The 23,717-nt window shown below is 43.6% G+C and overlaps 1 protein-coding gene across 7 annotated transcripts in view; it reads left to right on the top strand.

The window, feature by feature from the left end:
• The window catches only part of DYSF (dysferlin), a 173,496-nt gene that overhangs the window by 115,340 nt on the left and 34,439 nt on the right, over nt 1–23,717 (top strand). For 6 of the 7 annotated variants that reach the window (XM_072126385.1, XM_072126387.1, XM_072126390.1 and 3 more), the window contains 7 exons: nt 316–345; nt 2,220–2,246; nt 3,696–3,737; nt 5,769–5,876; nt 7,021–7,182; nt 8,035–8,200; nt 14,407–14,480. In XM_072126385.1, the coding sequence (XP_071982486.1) occupies nt 316–345; nt 2,220–2,246; nt 3,696–3,737; nt 5,769–5,876; nt 7,021–7,182; nt 8,035–8,200; nt 14,407–14,480 (609 nt within the window). The remainder of the gene's footprint in view (nt 1–315; nt 346–2,219; nt 2,247–3,695; nt 3,738–5,768; nt 5,877–7,020; nt 7,183–8,034; nt 8,201–14,406; nt 14,481–23,717) is intronic. The other variant, XM_072126388.1, reaches the window with a different exon arrangement.

Below are 23,717 nucleotides of genomic sequence, written 5' to 3' on the forward strand. Positions count from 1 at the left end.
GGATGGGGGTATGACTGGTTCTCCTGTGGATGGGGATATGGCTGGTTCTCTTTGGATGAGAACATGGTTGGTCTTCTGAGGATCACATCAAGATAGTTGATCTTGTATAGATGAGAATTTAGTCTTAATTCAATGAGACTGTGTCTTGGCTCCTAGGGATAACTATATGGCTTGTCTTTTTCGGATGAGAATTTGGGTGGTGGATTTTATGGATATGGTCTACTTTGGATGACAATGTGGTTGGTTTTATGGGGGCCACTTTCTGGACTCTAAGGAGAAATCTCTTAGTAATTTTTCTTATTTTCCTACCCTTAGCCGGCTCTACATCATCTCCCCGGACTTGAGGTAAGATGGGTTACTGTATACATTATTGTAGATAAATGTGTTGTCACGATCGCATTAGAAGGCAGCATTAGTACGTTTGTTACACAGTAACCTATAAGGATCATTTTATTGGCCATAGGTTGTATAACTCACTGCAGGAATTTGCCCATTTTTCTATCATTTGTACAGCAGAGAACTTTCCACCTGTTATCTGTACAGATTATTCTGCTGTGTGGATGAGATTTCCTAAACCTAAAATCTGATCCAATTTTTTACACTGAACAATGCTGCAGTTTCAATAGATACCATAATCATAATAAGTCATAAATGTTATGAAGTATTGGCACCAAATGGCATAAAAACATCTAAAAACATACAAGAAGTATAGACAGTGTGACATGACAATGGAAAAAGTCAGTCTATAAGTAAACACAATGGGGGTCATTTATTAAGGGCCCGATTCGCGTTTTCCCGACGTGTTACCCGAATATTTCCGTTTTGCGCCGCTTGTACTTAAATTGCCCCGGGATTTTGGCGCACGCGATCGGATTGTGGCGCATCGGCGCTGGCATGCGCGCGACGGAAATCGGGGGGCGTGGCCGAACGAAAACCCGACGTATTCGGAAAAACCGCCGCATTTAAAAACCGAAAATGTGTCGCATAAGGACCGCTTACCTTCACCTGGTCCAGCTCGGTGCATTCCGGCGCGATGAGTTTACTTTCAGCGCAGCAGCGCCACCTGGTGGACGGCGGAAGAACTACCTTATTAAATCCCGGCCGGACCCGAATCCAGAGCGGAGAAGCCGCCGCTGGAACGCGAATGGACCGGGTAAGTAAATTTGCCCCAATGGGGCACATTTACTTACCCGGTTCCTCGGAGTTCCCGAAAGTGCATTGTCCGACAACAATGCATTGTGATTCGATTCAATAAGACCGTGCGCCCGATTTCCTGAATGTGTCGCCTCCCCGCTCAGGTCCACTGGAGTTCACCATCTTCCTCCCGGTGTATGTAAGTGCATGATCTTGCAACACAAATTTAAAGTGAAATCCTGTGCTCAGTCCGAATCAGTCGGATCAGCTGGCGCCGCTGCGCCAAAATCCAATCGCGTGCGCCAAAAACCCCTTCTAAACACCTGTCCCATCGCCGCAATCCTCGGTAACCCTGGGGGAAATGCGATCCGCGGACCCTTAGTATATAAGCCTCAATGTATCATCATACAAATGCCCTATTAAAAAGTCAGTAGACAAATGTAATAATAATGTAGATGGACACTGATTAATAAATACTAAAAATAAAGTGCAAAAAGAATTCGTTACCAGTAACCCCTGATGATGCCGGGTGCCGAAACGTGCGTTGGGGTGCTGGACAGTGTGACAATTGATGACTATGCACCATGGCCGGTGCTTGGTATTCTTGGACATGGCATTTTTAGTCTTACCAATGATAGCTGTTGTGATGTACAGGACATCGGCCATTGTTTGAGTGATCGGCCTTATTGATATAATGAATTCTTTTGGTATTTATTAATCAGTGTCCATCTACATTAATTGTTATATTTGTCCAGTGACTCTGATATGATGATACACATTTTCCATTGTGCATTGTCATGTCACACTGTCTATACTTCTTGTATGTTTTTAGATGTTTTATGCCATTTGGTGTCAATACTTAATAACATATATGACTTATTATGATTATGGTATCTATTGAAATTATTGACAGGTTACCTATTGTAAGGTTGGGATTTAGAGGTTATATATATCTGGTTTAGGCATAGTCCCAGCATTGTTGTTACATTAGATATACTGTTTGGAGGGATCATTGTATTGGTTTTTAGGTTTATAATGTTGCAGTTTTGTTGAGATCCATTATTGTGAATCTTGTTTTTCTACAGGGAGAAATTTCTGGGGTTCTTGGAGAGGTAAGATTACTACCCCCGCTTCTCCCCTTAAGGATGACATCAGATATTGATAGGGAATAAATATTCTACTGACCCTTCTCCTCCCTGTTGTAGTGGAGTTGCACATAGCAGTGTCCGTACAATATGACATATCTTCTCTATAGAATGAGCCACCATTGTCCCTGATCACTCGCACACATACTTCTAAAGATTTTGCTTCTCTTTTGCCTCCACTAGGGGGCAGTATATTGCCTCTATCAGTATTAAAGGATGAAAATGAAAATGCATTCCCTGCCGTAAAATTGGGTTGTCATAGAATATACAACAGAACTTGCTTGTCCGAGCATTTAAAATAGGATCAGGATATCAAGATAAAGCAACCCCCAACAAGACCCACATGAAGATCTCCCCCATATTTGTATATATCCCATATTTCTACAACCATGTGTGTGCCCAAAGAGAAATAGGCATTCTGGGTGGGTGCATTGTGTAGCTTCCTAATCTATCATGGACTTGGCTTGACACACCTTGTTGCATGTGGCACCACGATAACAGCTCTATGCATGATGATGTAGCTGCATGGCCTCCCCATGAGACCCTCACGTCAATGTGGAAAGAAGGATTCTATGGTTAGTGCCTTGCAGTTGACTGCTCTGAAGTAGCTTGAGCCCTTGAACCACTTATGAGTATCTAGACCTCTTTGTCAACCCGAAGGACACACCACTTAATATCAAATTCTACAGACCCTGAGACAGCTGGGGCTGGAGTAAGACATGAAGCTAGTGATCTAACACTAGAGCAGCAGAATTGGGATTACAGGACCGTGAACTCCAACTGTTGTCAAAATTTTTGGAAAATTCATATTCTGAGTACTTGCCAATTGGACTCTTGGTTGGATCATCTTTTATATGAAAACGATGGTGTCATGAGCAGCGAGCTCCAAAGACACAAGGTTTCCACCAGATCCTGAAACCAAATATATCCATTGTTGCCTTCATTATTGTCTCAGTCTGCCACAAGTCCACTTCTGCTCCATCTGTGGATCCAGCTTGGCCATGTTAATACGGAGTAGAGAGTAAACATTAGAAATCCAGCTTCTTCTTCTTTGAACTCCTGTTAGAGAAGGTCATCACTAGGACGTCTTCTGTACATCTCCATAACTTGGTGTTGTCCTCCATGACCCCAGCAATCGCTCATTGCCCTGGCTTGACCATAAAATATTTGGCCATTACATTTTTTCTGTTGAACAAAATATGCTGAATCCAACCTTTTTTCATTTACACATCGCCGAGACTTGGCCACCTTGGCCTTATGTGGATTTGTGATCCACCCCATTTCCTTCATAACGATACATAGACATGATGCAAGGGGTTGTAGTAATGGGGTGATGTGTACAGTAGTAATAATGGTATGTTTCCTTTTCTCTTCTTTCTTCTCATCTGTTTCCTTTCCTGCTTGGAAATGTTTCAGCTACTTGTTCCCCGATTCTTCACGGAGAAGCTTCTAGACTGGGTATTCTATAGTTTTCTTTATACTTTCCCCTTTAATCAAATCCTCTTGTGCTCCTCTTACATTTCTCCTCTACTTGATGCTCAAGTTATGAATCTCATTATAATATTTTGGGCAAAATGCTTGGACCGAGCTTGTGTGTTGCTACGAAACCTTAGTTAAGCCACTAATGGTTCATGACTGAAAATGGAGTGATCTGGTAACCTTAGTTTGAAATCCCCAGGGTTCGGCGTAATCTTCTAGATGTCAGAGGCAATGACCCAGAGGCAATGACCCAGTCAACATTCAAAGAGCCGTAACATGTAATGGTTGTTCCTCATCTCAATTTGTAATTTTGGACTTGTTGACATGTTTTACGTGGTAGATGACGTTGCAGCCTAGTCGGTCCCCATCTTGCCTTGTTGTTGGTGGACCTACCATGAAGGCTAAAAAAGTAACATTTCAGTTTGAGATGGGTCCTCCTGTCTGATAAGAGGAAAGGGTCATGTTCATTACTCATATGCTCATTTCTGTGGAGGATAAGTAATGATTCCAAAATCCAGAAGCTCATTTTGTCTACTACATGGTCTTATCTTCTTCATACGTGGTCACCATGTTATTCCTCTTTATAAGTGTTTCACGAGGAGGAGGGTAGAGTTTCAAGAAATGTATGACCTTGCTTGGGTCTGGAGATGATCTTGATGAATATTGACTACACTGTTCTTGGTAGGCATCCACTGCCCATATAGTAGTGTCATCTATAGACATCGTACATCAGTACCAATACTATGGAAATGTATTGGGTATGGAAATTATTTAGACCCCTTTAATTTTTCACTCTTTGTTTCATTGCAGCCAATTGGTAAGATCAAAAAAATGCTTATTAATGTTCACTCTGCCCTCATCTTGACAGAAAAAAACAGAAATGAAGATATTTTTGCTATTTTATTAAACTGAAATATCACATGGTACTTCGTGGAACTTTCTTCCATATCCCTGCTGCATCACTGGAGCTCAGCCACAGTGATCTTGATACTTCTTCAGCTCTCTCACCATGACTCTTCTGCTATGATTGCTTAGTTTGGCTGGACGGCCAGGTCAAGTAAGCGTGTTCATTCAAACTTCTTCCATTTAAGGATTATGGAGGCCACTGTGCTCTTATGAACCTTGAGTACTGCCAAAATGCTTTTGTAACCTTGGCCAGATCTGTGTCTTGCCACAATTCTGTCTCAGAGCTCCTGGGGCAGTTCCTTAGACCTCATGATTCTCCTGTGCTCTGACAGGCACTGTGAGCTGTGCGGTTTTATATAGACCATGTGTGTCTTTCCTAATAAAGTTCAATTTGTTTAATTAAACACAGTTGGATTCCAACTGATCAAGGTGGATCAGAAGGAACTGGACAGCATGTGATGTGAAATATGCAAATATTTCACAGCAAAGGGCCTAAATACTTATGACCATGTGATATTTACATTTTTCTTTATTAATAAATTAGCAAAAATATTTACATTTCAGTTTTTTTTCTATCAAGACGGGGTGAAGAGTATTTATTCATGAGCAAAAAAAAATTTTTGTATCTTACCAATTGGCTGCAATGAAACAAAAAGTGAAAAATTGAAAGGTGCCTGAAAACATTCCATACCCACTGTAAGTCAGAAGATAAATTGGTAAACAAATCCTAAAAACAGAATCAGGTACATTATGTTTTAATTAAAGTTTCCAGTAATTCCTCATTATCAACTATTTCAAAGATCTTATACATTGTAATATTTCTAGTAATTATTATGCTAAGCTAATTTTATTAATGGATCTTGCTTTATTGTGTCCCTAAAATGCTAAAACTTGACTGTGTTTCTTTAAAAATAATCATATCTCACTACTAAATAAAAGGCTACTTGTTGTCCCAATGAAGAGTGATAGTGAGTAGCCAAGATCTTCATGGTTTATAATACAGCATGGCTTGGTGTGATTTATACCAGGAGGAGGCCTCTGGTTGTAGCCTGTTTTAAAAACGTGTTAAATTGATCACTTTACGTCTGTGTTTTTCCTCCCTAGACAGCAGAAACAAGCTCAGATCTGCCCTACCCGCCTCCTCAGAGGAGCGCCAATGTGTATATGATTCCTCAGGGTATAAAACCTGTTCTACAGAGAACCGCCATAGAAGTAAGTGTACATGGTCAAAAAGATATTTCTGAATGTCTTTACTATTATAATATTAAAATTAAAAAACACATAAGAGTCACATGTGATCTTTTGGTGAAAAAAAAAAGATTATTTTAATTTTAAAAAACTAATACCTTTCACCTCCTCACACATGTGGTGATAATACATGGAGTACCATACATTTAAACGTGCCATACTGCAGGGGCAGCTACACAGACTCAGGAGGAGTTTGTTTCTAGCTCCCACAGTTGCTGAGATATCAGTTCCAGTATCTGACCATTAAAGTCCTTTCCACTGTCAAAGAGGAGGTGCTGAAGTGGATGAGAAGGGTTATGCTCTAACACTGTCCAATCAGTGATAGATAGTATAATAGATGAGAATACAGAGATCACACTGTACAGCTTCTTTGACACTGTCTTCCGTTGAATGGACAGTGTTAGAGAAGATTAACATAACAACCCCACCTCTCTGACAGCGAAGAGGATAACAATGGTTTAAGAGCAGGGCTGATATCTCAGTAACTGTTGGGACTAAAAAGGAAATTTTAAGTGCCCCTCAATCTTTGTAGAAAACCCTACAATGTGTTGTGTTGATCAATGTGTGAGGTCTTAATAGGTCCTCTTTAAAAAAAAAATTGAAAAGCAAAACATTAAGATGTAGATAAATAAAAGCATTGTCATAAAGAATGCTGTAAAAACAAAACCTCTAAGAATTTTTACTTACTCAACTTTTTGTACTCAAATTTTGTCATTAGGAAGTTCAGTTTGTATTGCAAAAAACAAGGAAATAAACACAGGTCACGTTGGTACTTGGCAGAGCATGGGCCCAATTTTTCATCTCTGTAGACCACTGTCTTGTGTTTTTGCCCCTTTTTGCACATGACCTCCCCAGTAATTCATCTCTGTGATGGATACATGTGGTAAAGGTATCAGTGTCTATAACTATGTCTATATGTATGTGTCTTGAGTTTCATTACAGGGCCCGAAACATTGATCCCATTGTGCTCTTATTACATGGGCTTGTTACTTTCTATGAGACATTTAACAGTTTTTTCCCCTCACTCTCCCGGTGGTTATGATGATGAGCTGATAGCCATTATTACATAAACCTTTTAAACATGAGATTTCGACCACTCTGTCGGCAGGTTCTGGCATGGGGTCTGAGAAACCTTAAGAGCTACCAGCTGGCCAGCGTGACATCCCCCAGTCTCGTTGTAGAGTGTGGCGATGAAATGATCCAGTCATGCGTTATAAAAAACGTCAAAAAGAATCCCAACTTTGATGTGTGCGTCCTCTTCGTGGAAGTGGTAAGAGCCTTAATACAGTAAACAGATTTTTCTCCCCGACCCTCGCGTCGTAAGAAAGGCCCAGGTGCTTGTAAAACGCACTTGGCCTGGATTCAGCTACTTTTATAAGCCGATATTCTAGAGGTGCGAGAGAGCTAGCATGTGTTTCTTATATTACGGGGCTGAATGAAGGCTGTCTATCAGCAGCTGGAGACCAGCACCGGGATTATTATCTTTGAGGACTGGTGGAAGTTGCCGCAACCCCTCCTAAGTTATCCGACCCTAGACTGGGATTGGAACCCTTTATGTGGGATGTATCTAATGTATAACCTAGAGCAGTGATGGGGAACCTTTTAGAGCCTTAGTGCCCAAATTTCAACCAAATGCCACTTATTTATCGCAAAGTGCCAGCGCAGCAATTTAAGCAGTAATTTATTTCTCCTTGTTCTTTGACAACTTTCAGTTGTTCAGCCTCCTAAAGACACCAACGCAGTTGAAAGGAGGAGGGCAAATTCGCATATCATTTTGGAAGGTTCTGCAGGCAGATTCTTTGAGTTCTGTCTGGTGAACTTCATTCTGGGGTGATGGTCTGGGTGCCCACAGAGAGGGCTCCGAGTGCCGCCTCTGCCACCCGTGCCATAGGTTCGCCACCACTGACCTAGAAGGACACATCACAAGAGCATCTAATTTACTAGGTCATTGGCTTTTGTTGATAACATAGTCTCCAAAAATTAATTTGGGAGTCCTCCAGAAAAGTAGGAGAAGGGAAGTTACAGCTGATCCAAAAATGTTTCTCATAAATTGTTAAATATAGAAAGCGTTGACATATTTAATAGATAAATCCATTTACATTTGTGTAAACTGGTTTCCCAGAGACTGCCCAGAGAAGATCTCTACTGTCCGCCCATCATCGTGAAGGTGATCGATAATCGCCAGTTTGGACGGAAACCTGTAGTAGGACAATGTACCATTAACTCGCTGGAAGAGTTTCACTGTGACCCCAGTGTGGAAGAGGCAGAAATGGATGAAGTAATGACAGGTATAACATCTAATCATGTTTCTGGTTGTTGTTTGTAGACCGCAATGGGAAATGTCAGTCGTATCCTGACACCTGAGGTCAGAGATTATGGGGAATCCTTCCTGTGATTAAATATTGGAATATACATGCACAAAATGGGTTACATGCTGGGTTTTGTTCATCAAGGCATCCCAAATATCCCTTACTTCCCCCTAGCCTTAGTTTGAATAACTAATGAAATTTCTGAAAGGCCCAAAGACTGAAGAGGGTCTCTGGCTCTGTAGGGGGTAGCCATCTACTAACACCTCCGTAGTCTTGGTGACTCCACTGTCTTAGAGTTTGCTCCACTTTTAGACAAATGCTAATAAAACCCATGTGCTTGTTTGACCAATATGTTAGTTATGGAAAGTTGTGGAGTTATGATCCATCCCAGCCTAAGGGCAAATGCATATTTGGGATCTAGACAGCAAATGAAACACAACCCTGTGTCTCAATTTGTTTTAGCATCCTAGGACACAGAGATATAAATAACTCCCAATGGGAGCATAGTAGGTAGGTCATGTCTGGCCTAACTGTAATCCAGGGATTTCCATATTGGTCTTTGGTTTGGTCAAAGTGTTTAGAAAAGTAACATGCGTATCTAAAGATCTAAAGATACGATATCTAAGGATTCCATCCAACCTTTATTCACTATGGACAGAAGGTTGTCTTTGTGTAGAATATTTTTAAAATTACTGTGTGTAGTGTAATGCAGTGTAGTCTGAAGGAACATGTACCACCAAACTTCTATAGCCATAGTTTCTCCTTAGAAACAAATAAGTTTTCCAGGGTGGGATGCAGAAAAATTTGCCTCTTTTAGCTACCTTGTAAGGGAACTCCCTAGACATCAAGCATGACCTTCAAGAAGCCTTATGACATGATGCTGGATTAAAAGCAAACCAGCATATCTATTCCAGAAGAAACCGATTCCCAACGGTAGGCAGCGCTGTTATGGCCTGGTTAAGTCTCTTCAGTACAGCATAGGGAACTGGTTTGGCTGATTGAGAGGATTTTGACTAGGGTCGGGAAGTGAGCGTTCTCCTTACGGAGACTGCCAAATAAGGTTGCCATGTAGGCATGTAACCATGTAGCCATGGATGCACCACTAGGGGATCCTGGGAAAATATGCAAATAAGTTTTTCAGGATGGGATAGGGAAAACCATGCCTCTTTTAGCTACCATGTAAGGCAGCTCCTTTGACATCATGCATGACCTACAAGAAGCCTTACGACATGATGTGGGATTAAAACCAAACCAGTATATCTAAAAGAGCTGTGTTTTTCCATATCCCATCTTGGGAAACTTATTTGCATATTTTCCCAGAATCTCCTATTGAAGCATCCATGGCTATAAGTCTCCACATGAATATGAAGGTTGTGGTACAGTATTGTGCATCATGTGATCTTCTGAGCAGTGACTTCATCTTCTCGTCATCTTCCAGGGACGTGCTGACACTTGGGGGGACAGGACAGGGACGCACTGACACTCGGGGGGACAGGACAGGGACACGCTGACACTTGGGGGACAGGTACATACTGACATTTGGAAAGGACAGGGACACGCTGACACTTGGGGGGACAGGACAGGGACACGCTGACACTTGGGGGGACAGGACAGGGACACGCTGACACTTGAGGGACAGGACAGGGAGATGCTGACACTTGGGGGACAGGACAGGGAGATGCTGACACTTGGGGGACAGGACAGGGAGATGCTGACACTTGGGGGGACAGGGCAGGGACATGCTGACACTTGGGGGAACAGGACAGGGACACGCTTACACTTGGGGGGGACAGGACAGGGAGATGCTGACACTTGGGGGACAGCGACACGCTGACACTTGGGGGGGACAGGACAGGGACACGCTGACACTTGGGGGACAGGACAGGGAGATGCTGACACTTGGGAGGACAGGACAGGGACACGCTGACACTTGGGGGACAGGACAGGGACATGCTGACACTTGGGGGGGACAGGACAGGGACACGCTGACACTTGGGGGGGACAGGACAGGGACACGCTGACACTTGGGGGACAGGACAGGGAGATGCTGACACTTGGGAGGACAGGACAGGGACACGCTGACACTTGGGGGACAGGACAGGGACATGCTGACACTTGGGGGGGGACAGGACAGGGACACGCTGACACTTGGGGGACAGGACAAGGACACGCTGACACTTGGGGGACAGGACAAGGACACGCTGACACTTGGGGGACAGGACAGGGACATGCTGACACTTGGGGGGGACAGGACAGGGACACGCTGACACTTGGGGGACAGGACAGGGAGATGCTGACACTTGGGAGGACAGGACAGGGAGATGCTGACACTTGGGGGACAGGACAGGGAGATGCTGACACTTGGGGGGACAGGAAAGGGACACGCTGACCCTTGGGGGAATAGGACAGGGACACGCTGACACTTGGGGGACAGGACAGGGACACGGTGACACTTGGGGGACAGGACAGGGACACGCTGACACTTGGGGAGACAGGACAGGGACACGCTGACACTTGGGGGACAGGACAGGGACACGCTGACACTTGGGGGGACAGGACAGGGACACGCTGACACTTGGGGGACAGGACAGGGACACCCTGACACTTGGGGGACAGGACAGGGACACGCTGACACTTGGGGGACAGGTACATGCTGACATTTGGAAAGGACAGGGACACGCTGACACTTGGGGGACAGGACAGGGACACGCTGACACTTGGGGGGAAAGGACAGGGACACGCTGACACTTGGGGGGAAAGGACAGGGACACGCTGACACTTGGGGGGAAAGGACAGGGACACGCTGACACTTGGGGGGACAGGACAGGGACACGCTGACACTTGGGGGACAGGACAGGGACACGCTGACACTTGGGGAGACAGGACAGGGACACGCTGACACTTGGGGGACAGGACAGGGACACGCTGACACTTGGGGGGACAGGACAGGGACACGCTGACACTTGGGGGACAGGACAGGGACACCCTGACACTTGGGGGACAGGACAGGGACACGCTGACACTTGGGGGACAGGTACATGCTGACATTTGGAAAGGACAGGGACACGCTGACACTTGGGGGGACAGGACAGGGACACGCTGACACTTGGGGGGACAGGACAGGGACACGCTGACACTTGGGGGGACAGGAAAGGGACACGCTGACCCTTGGGGGAATAGGACAGGGACACGCTGACACTTGGGGGACAGGACAGGGACACGCTGACACTTGGGGGGACAGGACAGGGAGATGCTGACACTTGGGGGGACAGGAAAGGGACACGCTGACCCTTGGGGGAATAGGACAGGGACACGCTGACACTTGGGGGACAGGACAGGGACGCACTGACACTTGGGGGGACAGGACAGGGACACGCTGACACTTGGGGGGACAGGACAGGGACACGCTGACACTTGGGGGACAGGTACATGCTGACATTTGGAAAGGACAGGGACACGTTGACACTTGGGGGGACAGGACAGGGACATGCTGACACTTGGGGGGACAGGACAGGGACATGATGACACTTGGGGGAACAGGACAGGGACAGGCTGACACTTGGGGGGACAGGACAGGGACATGATGACACTTGGGGGACAGGACAGGTACATGTTGACACTTGGGGGGACAGGGCAGGGACATGTTGACACTTAGGGGACAGGATTGGAACACCTTGACACTTTGGAGGGGGCAGGGACACACTGACACTTGGGGTGATAGGACAGGGACATTTTGACACTTGGGGGACAGGACAGGGACACGCTGATGTGGTACAGGACCACTTGAATTCTCAAGACTCCTGTCTCTTCTTTCAGTAACTACGCTGTGGTCTTGGGTGCCAGAGATGATGAAATTCCTGTAGATTTATAGGATATATTTTAGATTTTTATGGAGCTAGCTCTGTATATCCATTCTCTCCCATCACTTGTAAATTTAGAATTTCCATATAAATGTAATGCTTCCTATAATTTTTACACTGATACTATTTTAGATGTGTGTGATATAGCACTTATATAAAAATATATTGTCTTCATAAAAACTTTATCCATCAATTACTAACCTATTCGAAACTCTTTAGAGATCTTCAAGGTGTCTGTATTCTTGAATCAGCCAAACTTAATTTAATATGAAGGCCAAAGATAGGTGAACCTCTCGGGGCCATAATCGGTTCATGGTCAGTAGAAGAACCTTATCATTTTGACATTGATCCTATATATATGTAGAGGTCCACTAGATATGGCCACTAATAATCAGTAGAAGAGTGCCATGACCTTTGGACTCTTGCTTCTATCACCTTCTTTTGTTGACTTGCCCAATTCTTAAGACGTCATTCAAACTAGCTGAGGTCACAGCAGTCAGAATATGCACAAATGTGATCATAAAAGTCAAAAATCAGTCAAAACTTCGGACACCATTGCAGGACATTAGTAGACTTTATTGCTCAGGTAAATCTGCAGTAAATCTGCCCCATTGTGCAGCACTTATCAGTAGGGTCCACTGTGTCTCATATATAGATGTCGGATGTAGGCTCTCTTGCCGTCACCATTGCTTCTGATGGACTCTTACGAGCTTTGGCACCACACGTTCCGAAGCCTTTGTCTTTACCTTGGGGGCGAGCCAACATTGACACGTCTGTATGGCCGTTTTCTTTATCCTGGCAGGCGGGTTTTTTTCTGCTATTTAATGTAACACTCCGCTCACCGCCTTCCCCACTGAGAGAATAATTGCTGTTTCTTTTGAATTCCAATAATTTAGCGTTTTCAAAGAGATTTTTTTTCCCTTCTGGTTGGAAATAGGACTAGAAACGGGGTGTTATTCTTAGCCCGGAGTGGCTCGTCTCATTAACACGTCAAGGCCCAGCCTTTCCGATAAGCCCTGCAGACAGTGAAGTCTGGAGTAAGCAGGACGTCCGATAATACCGGATGACTGGCTGACAGGCTGCGGATTCATTACTGTTCTCTCGCTTCTGAGAATAAAAATTCCCATTTTTTTCTATGTCTTTTTTGGGTGATACAATTATCATGTCTTTATCATATTTCATACTTTTAGGGATTGTCAAATAATGTTTGCCTCTTGTGTCGGGATCCTTGGGCTTGGTACAGAGGCATTGGATCTGTGTCGGACGACAAACGAGTAATCGGCAACCTCATACTCACATACTCAGACTCACAGTCCAATGTTTTATGGGGATGTGGTTTTTATAATTCACATTGTGCAGATTTTTTCATGCCGGTTTTAATTTGATCAAAATCCGCAGCATGTGCATTTGTTGTGGATTATTTGTAGAAATCTTTAAGGGACCTGATTTGGGTCTATCATTCATTTGTGAAATTCACAATCGTCATTGTACAAGTGAATTTCAATTCTGATTTACTGTGGATTTGATCGCATGGATTTATCCCTTAATCGATATGCAAATTTCACTAAAATCCACATCAAAGAGGTCTTCCCTAGAAGAAAATCCTCAAATTATAAACCCACAGTGCTGTTTACACAATAAAGATTATTTTTAACCTCTTACTTTACCGTTTTACTCAATATTATTGCTGTTTTAGTTCCTAACAGTCAGTGATGGTCAGTGTGAGATTCCAGAGTGTGAGAAGGGAAACTTCATGATCCCTGATAGTGCTATGAGATGCTGTGTGCTGACAATGTGCTTAGATTATCAGGGTACAGGGTTTATCTACACTTTTATTTACCTTCTGAACATTCACTAGTATCTGACACGTAGAAAAAAAGAGATGATACAGATTAAAGTTGAGATTCATGAGATGGATATAACACACAATGACACCTTGCTAACTCACCTATAACACACACTGTTAGCGCCTCCTTCCCCTGTTATAAGGACCTTATCTTGCCTGTAGTTTGGAGAGTAAGTCTGTGCATGCTGCTTTCCGGCAGGAAGTGTCTGTGTGTGAGCTTGTCTTGTAATAGAGGGGGGAGGGGCATACAGCACACTGCATCGTGCAGACAGGAGAAGATATTAATGAGAAGAATCTGCCCTGCCTGACAATAGAATATTTACAGTTGGTTCCTGGGGCTACCAACATTTTCTACCAGAACTAATAGGGACATAATGATGTATTTTTTTTTAATAATAGTGAATTAGAGAATATGTTCTTTTGTTTTCCTGAGTATATTTAAGAATCTTCCCTAAATAAATCTGTTGTATCCATTGCAGATGATGTGAGTATCACTCCGCGGGATGAAGTCCTCATCGATATTGATGACAAAGAACCTTTGATCCCGACTCAAGTAAGACCCCAAATATCAACCTAATGCCATCAGAGGAATTCCTCATTTATAAGATTTAGAGAACATGTATAGGAATTTTATAGATTTGGATAAAAATAACAAAATAATTGCCCTGATTTTCATTGGATTCCAGTAATAAGTGATGTTGATGATACAGTATAGCATTTGAACATCGCTCTTTAAAGCTCCCGCTTCTCTTTGTCTGGCACTTCACTGACCCTTACAGTGCTGTAACCTCCGTTTGCCCAGCGCATGCGTAGTACAGGCAGTCCCCGGGTTACATACAAGATAGGGACTGTAGGTTTGTTCTTAAGTTGAATTTGTATGTAAGTCGAAACTGTATACTTTATAATTGTAGTTCCCGACAATTTTTTTTTTTGCCCCAGTGACAATTGGAGTTTCAAATTTTTTTGCTGTAATAGGACCAAGAATTATCAATAAAGCTTCATTGCAGACAATTTTAAGCTGATTATTGCAATCTGGGACTATTTTAAAGCATCCAGAGAGCTTCACCAGAGGTCACAGTGGGCAGAGGGGTCCGTCTGTAACTATGGGTTGTCTGTAAGTCGGGTGTCCTTAAGTAGGGGACCGCCTGTAGTTCTTCTGAGCTTGAGTACAGCGCATGCACCAGATTTGCTGGGCCCCTTGAATGATGTCACGGCAGTAGGAGAGTTAGGGATAATAAGGAGACAGAGAGGAGTAATACAAAAGCATGCCCTGGCCGCACCTTGAGCTAAATATCAAAATTAAGCTTAATTTGTTTTGCAAAACAAGATAATGGGGCTCATTTACTTACCCGGTCCAGTCGCGATCCCGCAGCGCGTTGTCCGACGTGGATTTGGGTCTGCCGAGATTCACTAAGGTTGTGCGCCCGATATCCAGCAGGTGTCACTGCTGCACCGAGGTCCACCGCAGTTCACCTTCTTCTTCCCGGTGCATGTAAGTTCGTGATCTCGCAACACAATTTGTTTTTTAAATTCCGCGTTTTTTCCGAATCCGCCAGGTTGTCCGATGGCCACGGCCCCGATTTCTGTCGCCTGAAAGCCTGCGCCGATGTGCCACAATCCGATTGCATGCGCCAAAATCTCGGGGCAATTTGACGCAAAACGGAAATGTTCGGGAAACCCGACGAAAGTGCAGCGTTTGGACCCTTAGTAAATGAGCCCAATAAGTTTTGGGCCTCAGAAAATGTAATGAATGTGGGGGCGAGAAATTTAACGTATAATCCACCACCAATAAGTATCTTATCAAAGAGATTGAGACTTTGCAGATTGTGTTCTATTTTAGGCCCTTCATTGGGCATCATCCAGAAAATCAACTTTGTAGCAGAGAGATCAGTGCCGACTTCAAGCTCTCCTCACTTCAGATGGACCCTCTATTGCTATTGATGACCTTGCCTGTTTTCAGAGCGCCAGCTAGTGTTGTCCCAGGGCACAGGGACATCAAACATGGCAGAACTGGTATTCTAGGAAGAGATTGCTTGACTTCTGTGTCAACATGAATCATAGTTTCCTTAAATGGAGCCAACATATGTAATGATCTTGGTAATGATCTTGGGTGACACTACAGTGGCCTGAACCCTGAAGGAGCAAGAAGATCCCCATGGCACGTAAAAGTCTGTTATTATATTGTAGTGAGTTTTGGTCCCCAGACAGTTTGTAGTCAGAGAACTTAGGCCAACTTGTGGCCAAAAAAAATCTGAAACAGGCAGTTCTGACAATCGTGCCCAAAGGAAAGCAATGCAGATCCATGGCAACCTGTACATCATGATCCAGTTCAGTTGATCCAGTTGGGTGATCTGATATACATCAGATAGCTAAATGCTATAAGAGAAATGTAAACGTAATAACCAGAAATGAAGCAGGTATAAAAATAATACATGAATTTTATCAGCAGCACCAAGTGTCCTCCTCTTCTGCTGTGATACTCCTCAACATGTGAATATATTAGATGCTCTCCTTCTATAACCCCTACGGTACTACTTGAACCATAAAGTTTCGCTTGTGGGTGATGTTCTTAATTTCTGTTATTTTGCACATTAAGCCTTTAGGAGAACTTAGCTGAGGACCTCACAATGAGTCCTTCATCACGTTAGTCCTTAACGTTCCTATAGATCTCTGTAAATTCCACTTGTAGGCCACCACTTACCAGCGGTTATGTCTTTCCGGGTTCTTGGTATTTGTGGTCGCTGTTTAATGTAATTTCCCAAACAGATGCCAAAGCCGTCCAGGCTGTAGTGGGGAAAGTGCCAGGAGATTTATAATGTTTAGTAAAGGTCGTTTGCCCTCACAGCAACCTTTCTCCTCATTCATGGTCCTCAGAGACAGGCAGCTACAGGACCACTTAATAAAGAACCACAAAATAGGGTTAGGGTTGACTTATGTCTAGTTATAAATATGGAGATATGATATATCTTCTTTCTACGTCATGGATGGTGCTGGATTGTTTTTTCACAAAAGAGAATCACCCTCAAGGATATTACTAAGGCTACCGGCACATGAACGTGTGCTCTTCACAGGCCACAAGCAACACACCTGTGGTCCATTGTTTGAAGCCCATGTGTCACCTCCGTGTGTCCACTCACTATGTTGATGACAGTAGCAAAGATACAATCGCCATAGCTGGAAATCAGTCTTTGAGGATTTTGCTTTGCCTTTACAGTGTTTTTTTTCCCCGTTCTTTGTGAAGACCAGGGTTGAGAGCGAAGGCAGAGCTGGTATCCCAAAACTTAATTCCTCCATCTACTCCAGTTTCTAATACTCGAAAAATATGCAAATAGGTAAATGGCTTCCCATGAAATTGGCCATTGTAGGGATTAAGGTACAATATGTGAACAGGTCAACATACATAATTGTAAAAAGTTTTGAAATATGATTAAATAGCTAAAAATGGTTTTGAAAATAAAATGAGCCCCAACCTGTAAGATTCACAAACTGAACCCATATTGAATGTTGCCCTTGACTAGCACCCTATGGTACTGATGTGTTGTGAAAGTCAGAAATGAACTTCTATGATGGATCTATCACAATGGGGCAAATTTACTTACCTGGTCCTGTCGCGATCCCCGATTCGGACGGTCCGACGAAGTTGAAGTCCAGTGCGATTCTCTAAGATCGTGCACCCAAGTTCCTGCATCTGTCGCTTCCCTACCAAGGTCCGCAGGAGTTCTCCTTCTTCTTCCCGGTGCTTGTAAGTGCTAGACACAATTCTAAATGTTAAATTCCGTCCGAATCCGGCGGGTTGTCCGATGGCCACACCCACGATCGTGTGCGACACAATCCCCGGCACGATGCGGCGCAAAACGGAAATCGTCGGGAAACCCGAAGAAAATGCACACCCCCAAGCCCCATTGTTAACACCAATGGTTTTTAATTGACCCAATCCACTTTTATTGAGGTCCTTCACGCTGCATCACAGTGTCCATCAATGCAGTTCCAATGTTGCAAATGTGAGTTGACCTTCAGTCCAGTTCAGGAACCTCACTTCGATTCCGTTTTTGCCATTTTTGATGGTGCACTTGTTTAGATTCTTCTACTTCAGTGATGGGATTTGACTAAAGTTGGGATCCAAGAATGGAGCATGTTATGATAAGATTGAAAGATCCACACCTCAGATTTCAGTTGCACATTTCATTACAAATGGCTGTCAATCTAAAACTGTGGTCAGTAATAGGAGTCTGGAGAAATCGTCCACCAAAGGCTCCCTTCTTTGATTTCACAGAGGCCTTTTAGATTTCAAGGGGCTCAAGAACTAGACAAAGGGAGAGGTTCACCGAAAGTCGTAAGAGGAGAACGGGTGACCTCCCTGCAACGTGGCTCCAGATTCTGTCATTGGAAAAAATATGTTTTTGCTGAGCCCTTCCCAAATACTTTAATTTTGGAAAATTCTTCCAAAAACATACGTAGTTTTAAGATTTTTGGTAAGAACACATTTGGAAACAGCAGCAGAGCCGAGGTTCTTGTGCCTTGTGTACACAGTTAGTCACAGCACCTTCTGTTTTCTTAAGTCAAACGGAATATTCTTAGATGATACCACAATGACCCAAGTCCAGTTTGATGTTAGGTTAGCCGCAGGCATTCTGTAAAGGTTGTCTTTGTGTAGAGAACTTGTTTTACGAGGTCTCGGCATGCCAAAAAACCTTGACTTGTCCTGGCATTGGACAGTCTAGCAAAAACTACAAAAAAAATACAAAAAGAAGGAGCTATAAAGTTCTGCTCACAGCATAGAGAACAATTTCATGAAATAAGGACACATCCCTATCATTTAGGACATCTATCTCTAAGGTCTGCTCATACCTTTGTGATTGTGTCCCTATGGAAGAAGCAATATGGATATACTGTATAACATATGGATATACCAGTATGTTTTGGAATGTTGGAGGAAACCGTAGGAAACAGAGGTAACCCACACAATCACTAAGAGAACATACAATCTCTTTGCAGATCTTGACCTGGATGGGACTTTAACCCAGGAACCTGACTCTGCAAGGCCGGTAGTGCTACCCACTGAGCCACTGTGCTGCCCACTGTCCATTGAATCATAAGAATGTAATAATCTATTCAATTATTGGAACAGTTTTTTGAAAAATGTTCCTGTGGTGTCCATGGGTGCCCTTTGCTGCTTGTTGGGTTTCCTCTTTGAATGTCTTCACATTATTTCCCACTTTTATTCATTTCTTATTGTTTTACTCATTCTTGGTCTTTGGTCTTCAAGTGTGTGATAAATCTTCACATGGGGAACTTCCTGTGGCGTATGTACGGGACTATGCTGTGCATGCCCCTCCATCATAACCACACCCATGTTAGTGATTGGTGGATGTCCATGCCACACCCCTCCAACCACTGATATGGTGAGGTGATCATCAATAGTGACGGAACAACCCCCTCCATCTGCCAGAAGCCTTGACTTGGGTCACCACAGAAAGTCCTGAGTCTTCCTACAAGTGGGTCACACGACCTGCCACTTCCAGTGACTACAGACAAATTTTACCAGGGTAGGTAGATTTGGGATTGTGGGCAGGATCATTGATACATGGCATCAAATGGGGATCTTACCTCTGCCTTGGTGAGGAGCTTCTAGGTGACGTACTGAGTGTGAGTAACTGGCACAGGTAGACATTCTGAGATGGAAATAAACACCAAGGAACACGACTTTCTCGTCCTACAGACCAAATTAAATATTTTTCACTTAGCATTGAATACATTGTTGGATTTTCATATTCCGCTGAAAACCTCTTTGAGTATCATAGTATGTTTGAGATCCTTAGTAATCCCTTCACCAAATAAGCTCAGTATTAATAGATAAATAAATTTACTGTTGCTTTGATCTCACTCCACCCAATTCTTGCACACCAAGTTAAGCAGGGGCGGTGCTAAATTAGGCTGTGCCTCCTGCTCTTATAGTTACACCCCTGAGGTCTTGGTACACTTTCTTTTTTGAAATGGGATAGTATAAACTAAAGCTTTGCCTCCTTGTAGCTTACCTAAATCATGTCTCATCTGGTTTATGACCCCCGGTTTAATGAGAAGGACTTAACACTTTATTTTTTTTTTCATCAAACATTTTTTGAAACTTTTTCCATCGCCAACTATAAACATGAGCCAAATAATGACCTCCCTTTCCAGACCTTTAAGAACACCATCTATAATATACCTTTGAGGAGAGAACATCAAGTTCTCCAATGGTTCTTCGGAGACCACACAACAGCTGCCTCAGGGTCTGTATCATCTTCCCCCATAGGCAAACGCAGTCAAGTGTGGAACAGGGTGATATTGAAAGTTTTTTGGCTTGGACAGAGCAGGATTCATCAGCCAGGGCAAACACACGGTGACGGCACCAGTGTGGCGGGTTTGCTTTGCCTATAAAATTTTAACTTCCTGGCAGAAGAATTAGTAAAGTAGTGAAAAAGTCTAGTTGGTTTTCTTGGCCAAGTCATGGGGCGACCACATGCAATTATCACTCAAGAGAAGAAAGAGCAATAAACTCAGCTGCTACAGACTGTAAATCAGGAGTAAAAAGTTTCTGTGCCAACTCTTCTCGGCAAATTCTTCCATGTGTGATGCTGGTTTCTAGTGTCTCTACAGAGAGGCCACAGACGAGAGACCAGGCAGAGAGTGACCGAGGATACCCTAGATCTCCTCATGGATATTTTACATTAAATAACATAAAAATTTGGGAAAAAAAGCACTTGGTTGGGCAAGGAATATCTAATATCCTAAATTATCTAATGCTCATACACTTAGGTCCAGGTTAGGTTTTTTTGCCTGTTCACAGATTCAAGTTACATTTATATGATGGACATGGGCATCTGATTTGTTTTGAGGGTATCCACATTAAAATTGGATGAAGAGTTTTGGAGTTTTCATTCCGTTTTCGTTTCGTTAACATGTGCCACCATGTTTTTAATGGGACCAAAAGTTATTGAACACTTGACTCACAGGCTATTTTTCGGTTATAGGAAATGTACCACATAAATGGAGTATTGTACATCAAGTACTCCCTGGTGACGTCTCCCCTGAAACATGATCCATTTTTTGGTTAACTTAAAGTGACCTGGTTTTGAAAAAAAAATTGTCTTTTAAAATTATGAAAATGAGCCCAAGAATTTCCTGTCCTCAGAAGCCGCTTCTGGCTCCACCTTCTGCTACTTACCCACTCCTCTGAGGGGGTGACACTATACAGAGAAGTGCTAATTAGCAGAAGATGGAGCCAGAAGAAGATTGGGGCAGATTTACTTACCCGGTCCATTCGCGATCCAGCGGCACGTTTTCTGCGGTGGATTTGGGTCCGGCTGGGAATTAATCAAAGTAGTTCCTCCGCTGTCCACCAGGTGGCGCTGCTGCGCTAAAAAGCATCTGAACGCACTCAACTTCACCGAGCCGGACCAAGTGAAGGTAAGCGCGTCCCAAGCGACACTTTTATTGTTTTATATGCGGCGGTTTTCTGAATCCGTCGGGTTTTCGCTCGGCCACGCCCCCTGATTTCCGTCGCTTGCATGCCGGCGCCGATGCGACACAATCCAATCGCGTGCGCTAAAATCCCGGGGCAATTCAGGGAAAATCGGCGCAAATCGGAAATATTCGGGTAACACGTCGGGAAAGCAAGAATCATCAGCCCCCGATGATCATTTAGATAATTTTAAAAGATGATTTTATCCAAACCTAGGCCATTACAAGACAAACAAAGAATCTTCATGTTTCAGGGGACACTCACCAGCATGTACTTGGTTTAGTATATTTCCAGCCCAAAGGAGGAGATACTGCGATGTTTGGTGATGGCCATGAGTAGAAGACTTCTGGCCGTCACTGCCAACAAAGCGTTTGGTAACCAAGTATTAGACATAACCATTTCATTTCCAATTATTTATTCCAAATTTCTTTTGATCCCCTGAAATGAAGGGAATGTGTTTGAATAAAAATGTGAGGAACTGAAGAATTTTTTAATCTTTTTGTTCAACCCAAAGCTGAATGTCTGAACTTCAACTTTATCTGAATATTTTTTTTTTCAAGAACTCATTGTGGTATAGAAAATGTTGTCTCTGCCCAAATAGTTATGGATGGAACTATAAGTACATTTTTCGCTTTTCTCACAAATGAACAAACTACATGGAGGACATTTTGGATGTTTTCTTGAAAGCTCAAGTTAGGGTCACCTATGCATATACTGTATATACAATGTAGACGGAGAGCCTGATATGCTCCTGGCACCAGCTTGGGATTGTAGGAGGAAGGATGAAAAAAGTCATGTCTCCACACACTTTAGATCTAAGGTTGAAGAACCTTTTAGAGACAGAAAACCCAAACTACAACCAAACCCCCCCTTATGTATCGCTAAGTGTCAACATGGCACTTTAAGCAATAACTTATTGCTCCCTGCTCTGTCACAGCTTTCAATCAGGTCAGTGTCCTAGACAGTGTCGGACTGGCCCACCAGAGTACCAGAGGATCCTCCGGTGGGCCCTGGCTCAGCCCAATACTAAATCCTAGAGGTCCATCAGAAAACAACACAATTTGAAGGTGGCTAGAGTATATTTCCTGGGGGATAATGAAGAGTGGGCCCCCGGATTGATTTTCTCTGGTGGGCCTTAGGAAACCCAGTCTGACGCTGGTCCTAGAGAGGACTGAAGAGTAAAAATAAGGAGGAGCAAAGGATGTGTGGAACGTTCTAGGCTTCCTCAGACTGTGGGAGGAGGACTTGAGTCATTGGTGGTGAAGACTGATAGGTTGATGACTTGGGTGCCCACGGAGAGGTCTCTGTGGGTGATGTGTGGCCCCCATGCCATAGGTTCACCACTGCTGCACTAGGTGGTCCAGGTGTGCCAGAAACATGCAGTGAACATAGAAGAACATCCCTGGTGATGACGTTTAACCATAATTGGCTTCTCCACTGAAGTTTTTACCTCCTCGAGGGGAGCTCATTCGTATGTTCTTCCCATGGAGCATTGCCTGTTGACCCCACTAAACATCTACTAGATGGTGAGTATCTGGACTACAGGTCAGAGTCATGATGTGTAATGTACTTTAGGAATTTACTTTTGTATTTACTTCGAGGTTTAGACAATTACATAGCAGTAGTAACTTTACCTAATCACCGTGAAGATGTCATAGATGTGATAGTTCTGGGAATCTTGCATTATTTCGTTATGTAGGAAGCCATTGCACCCCGAGGCCCCGTTGGTCATCCTTCTATGTACACACATAATTATAGATCAATGCCATAAGGTAATGATTAGTTCTGGCAGGAGGAGCCTGAACCAGTCACCGCTGTGCTGGGAACTTATTTCATGAGGTTTTGGATGTACAAAGGGTTTTGGAGAAAGAATCGTCCAGGAGTGAATATTTTTGGGTTCCAGGAACCACAAGATAAATCCCAATGAACCACCGGTGGTTTATAGATCAGACATAGTTGGGTTGTCAGAGCGGCGGCCATGGGGGGTGGCTCACATACGGAAGCTCTCCACCTAAATTTACTGGAAACCCCTTATACTACCACCATCTATTGTACAACGTTGTGTAGATAACATGTCCTATGGCTACAAGCATACACAGACTGCACCCGATCCTGGAGTACCTACCATCATACAGTGGTCACATAATACAACCATACGATGGACATACACAGGGCAGTATTATATACTGCTATACCATGTCCTATGGCTACCAGCATACACAGACTGCATCCGATCCTGGAGTACCTACCATCATACAGTGGTCACATAGTACAACCATACGATGGTCA

Source organism: Engystomops pustulosus, chromosome 1 (assembly GCF_040894005.1).
Source record: "Engystomops pustulosus chromosome 1, aEngPut4.maternal, whole genome shotgun sequence".
Taxonomy (NCBI): Eukaryota; Metazoa; Chordata; class Amphibia; order Anura; family Leptodactylidae; genus Engystomops; species Engystomops pustulosus.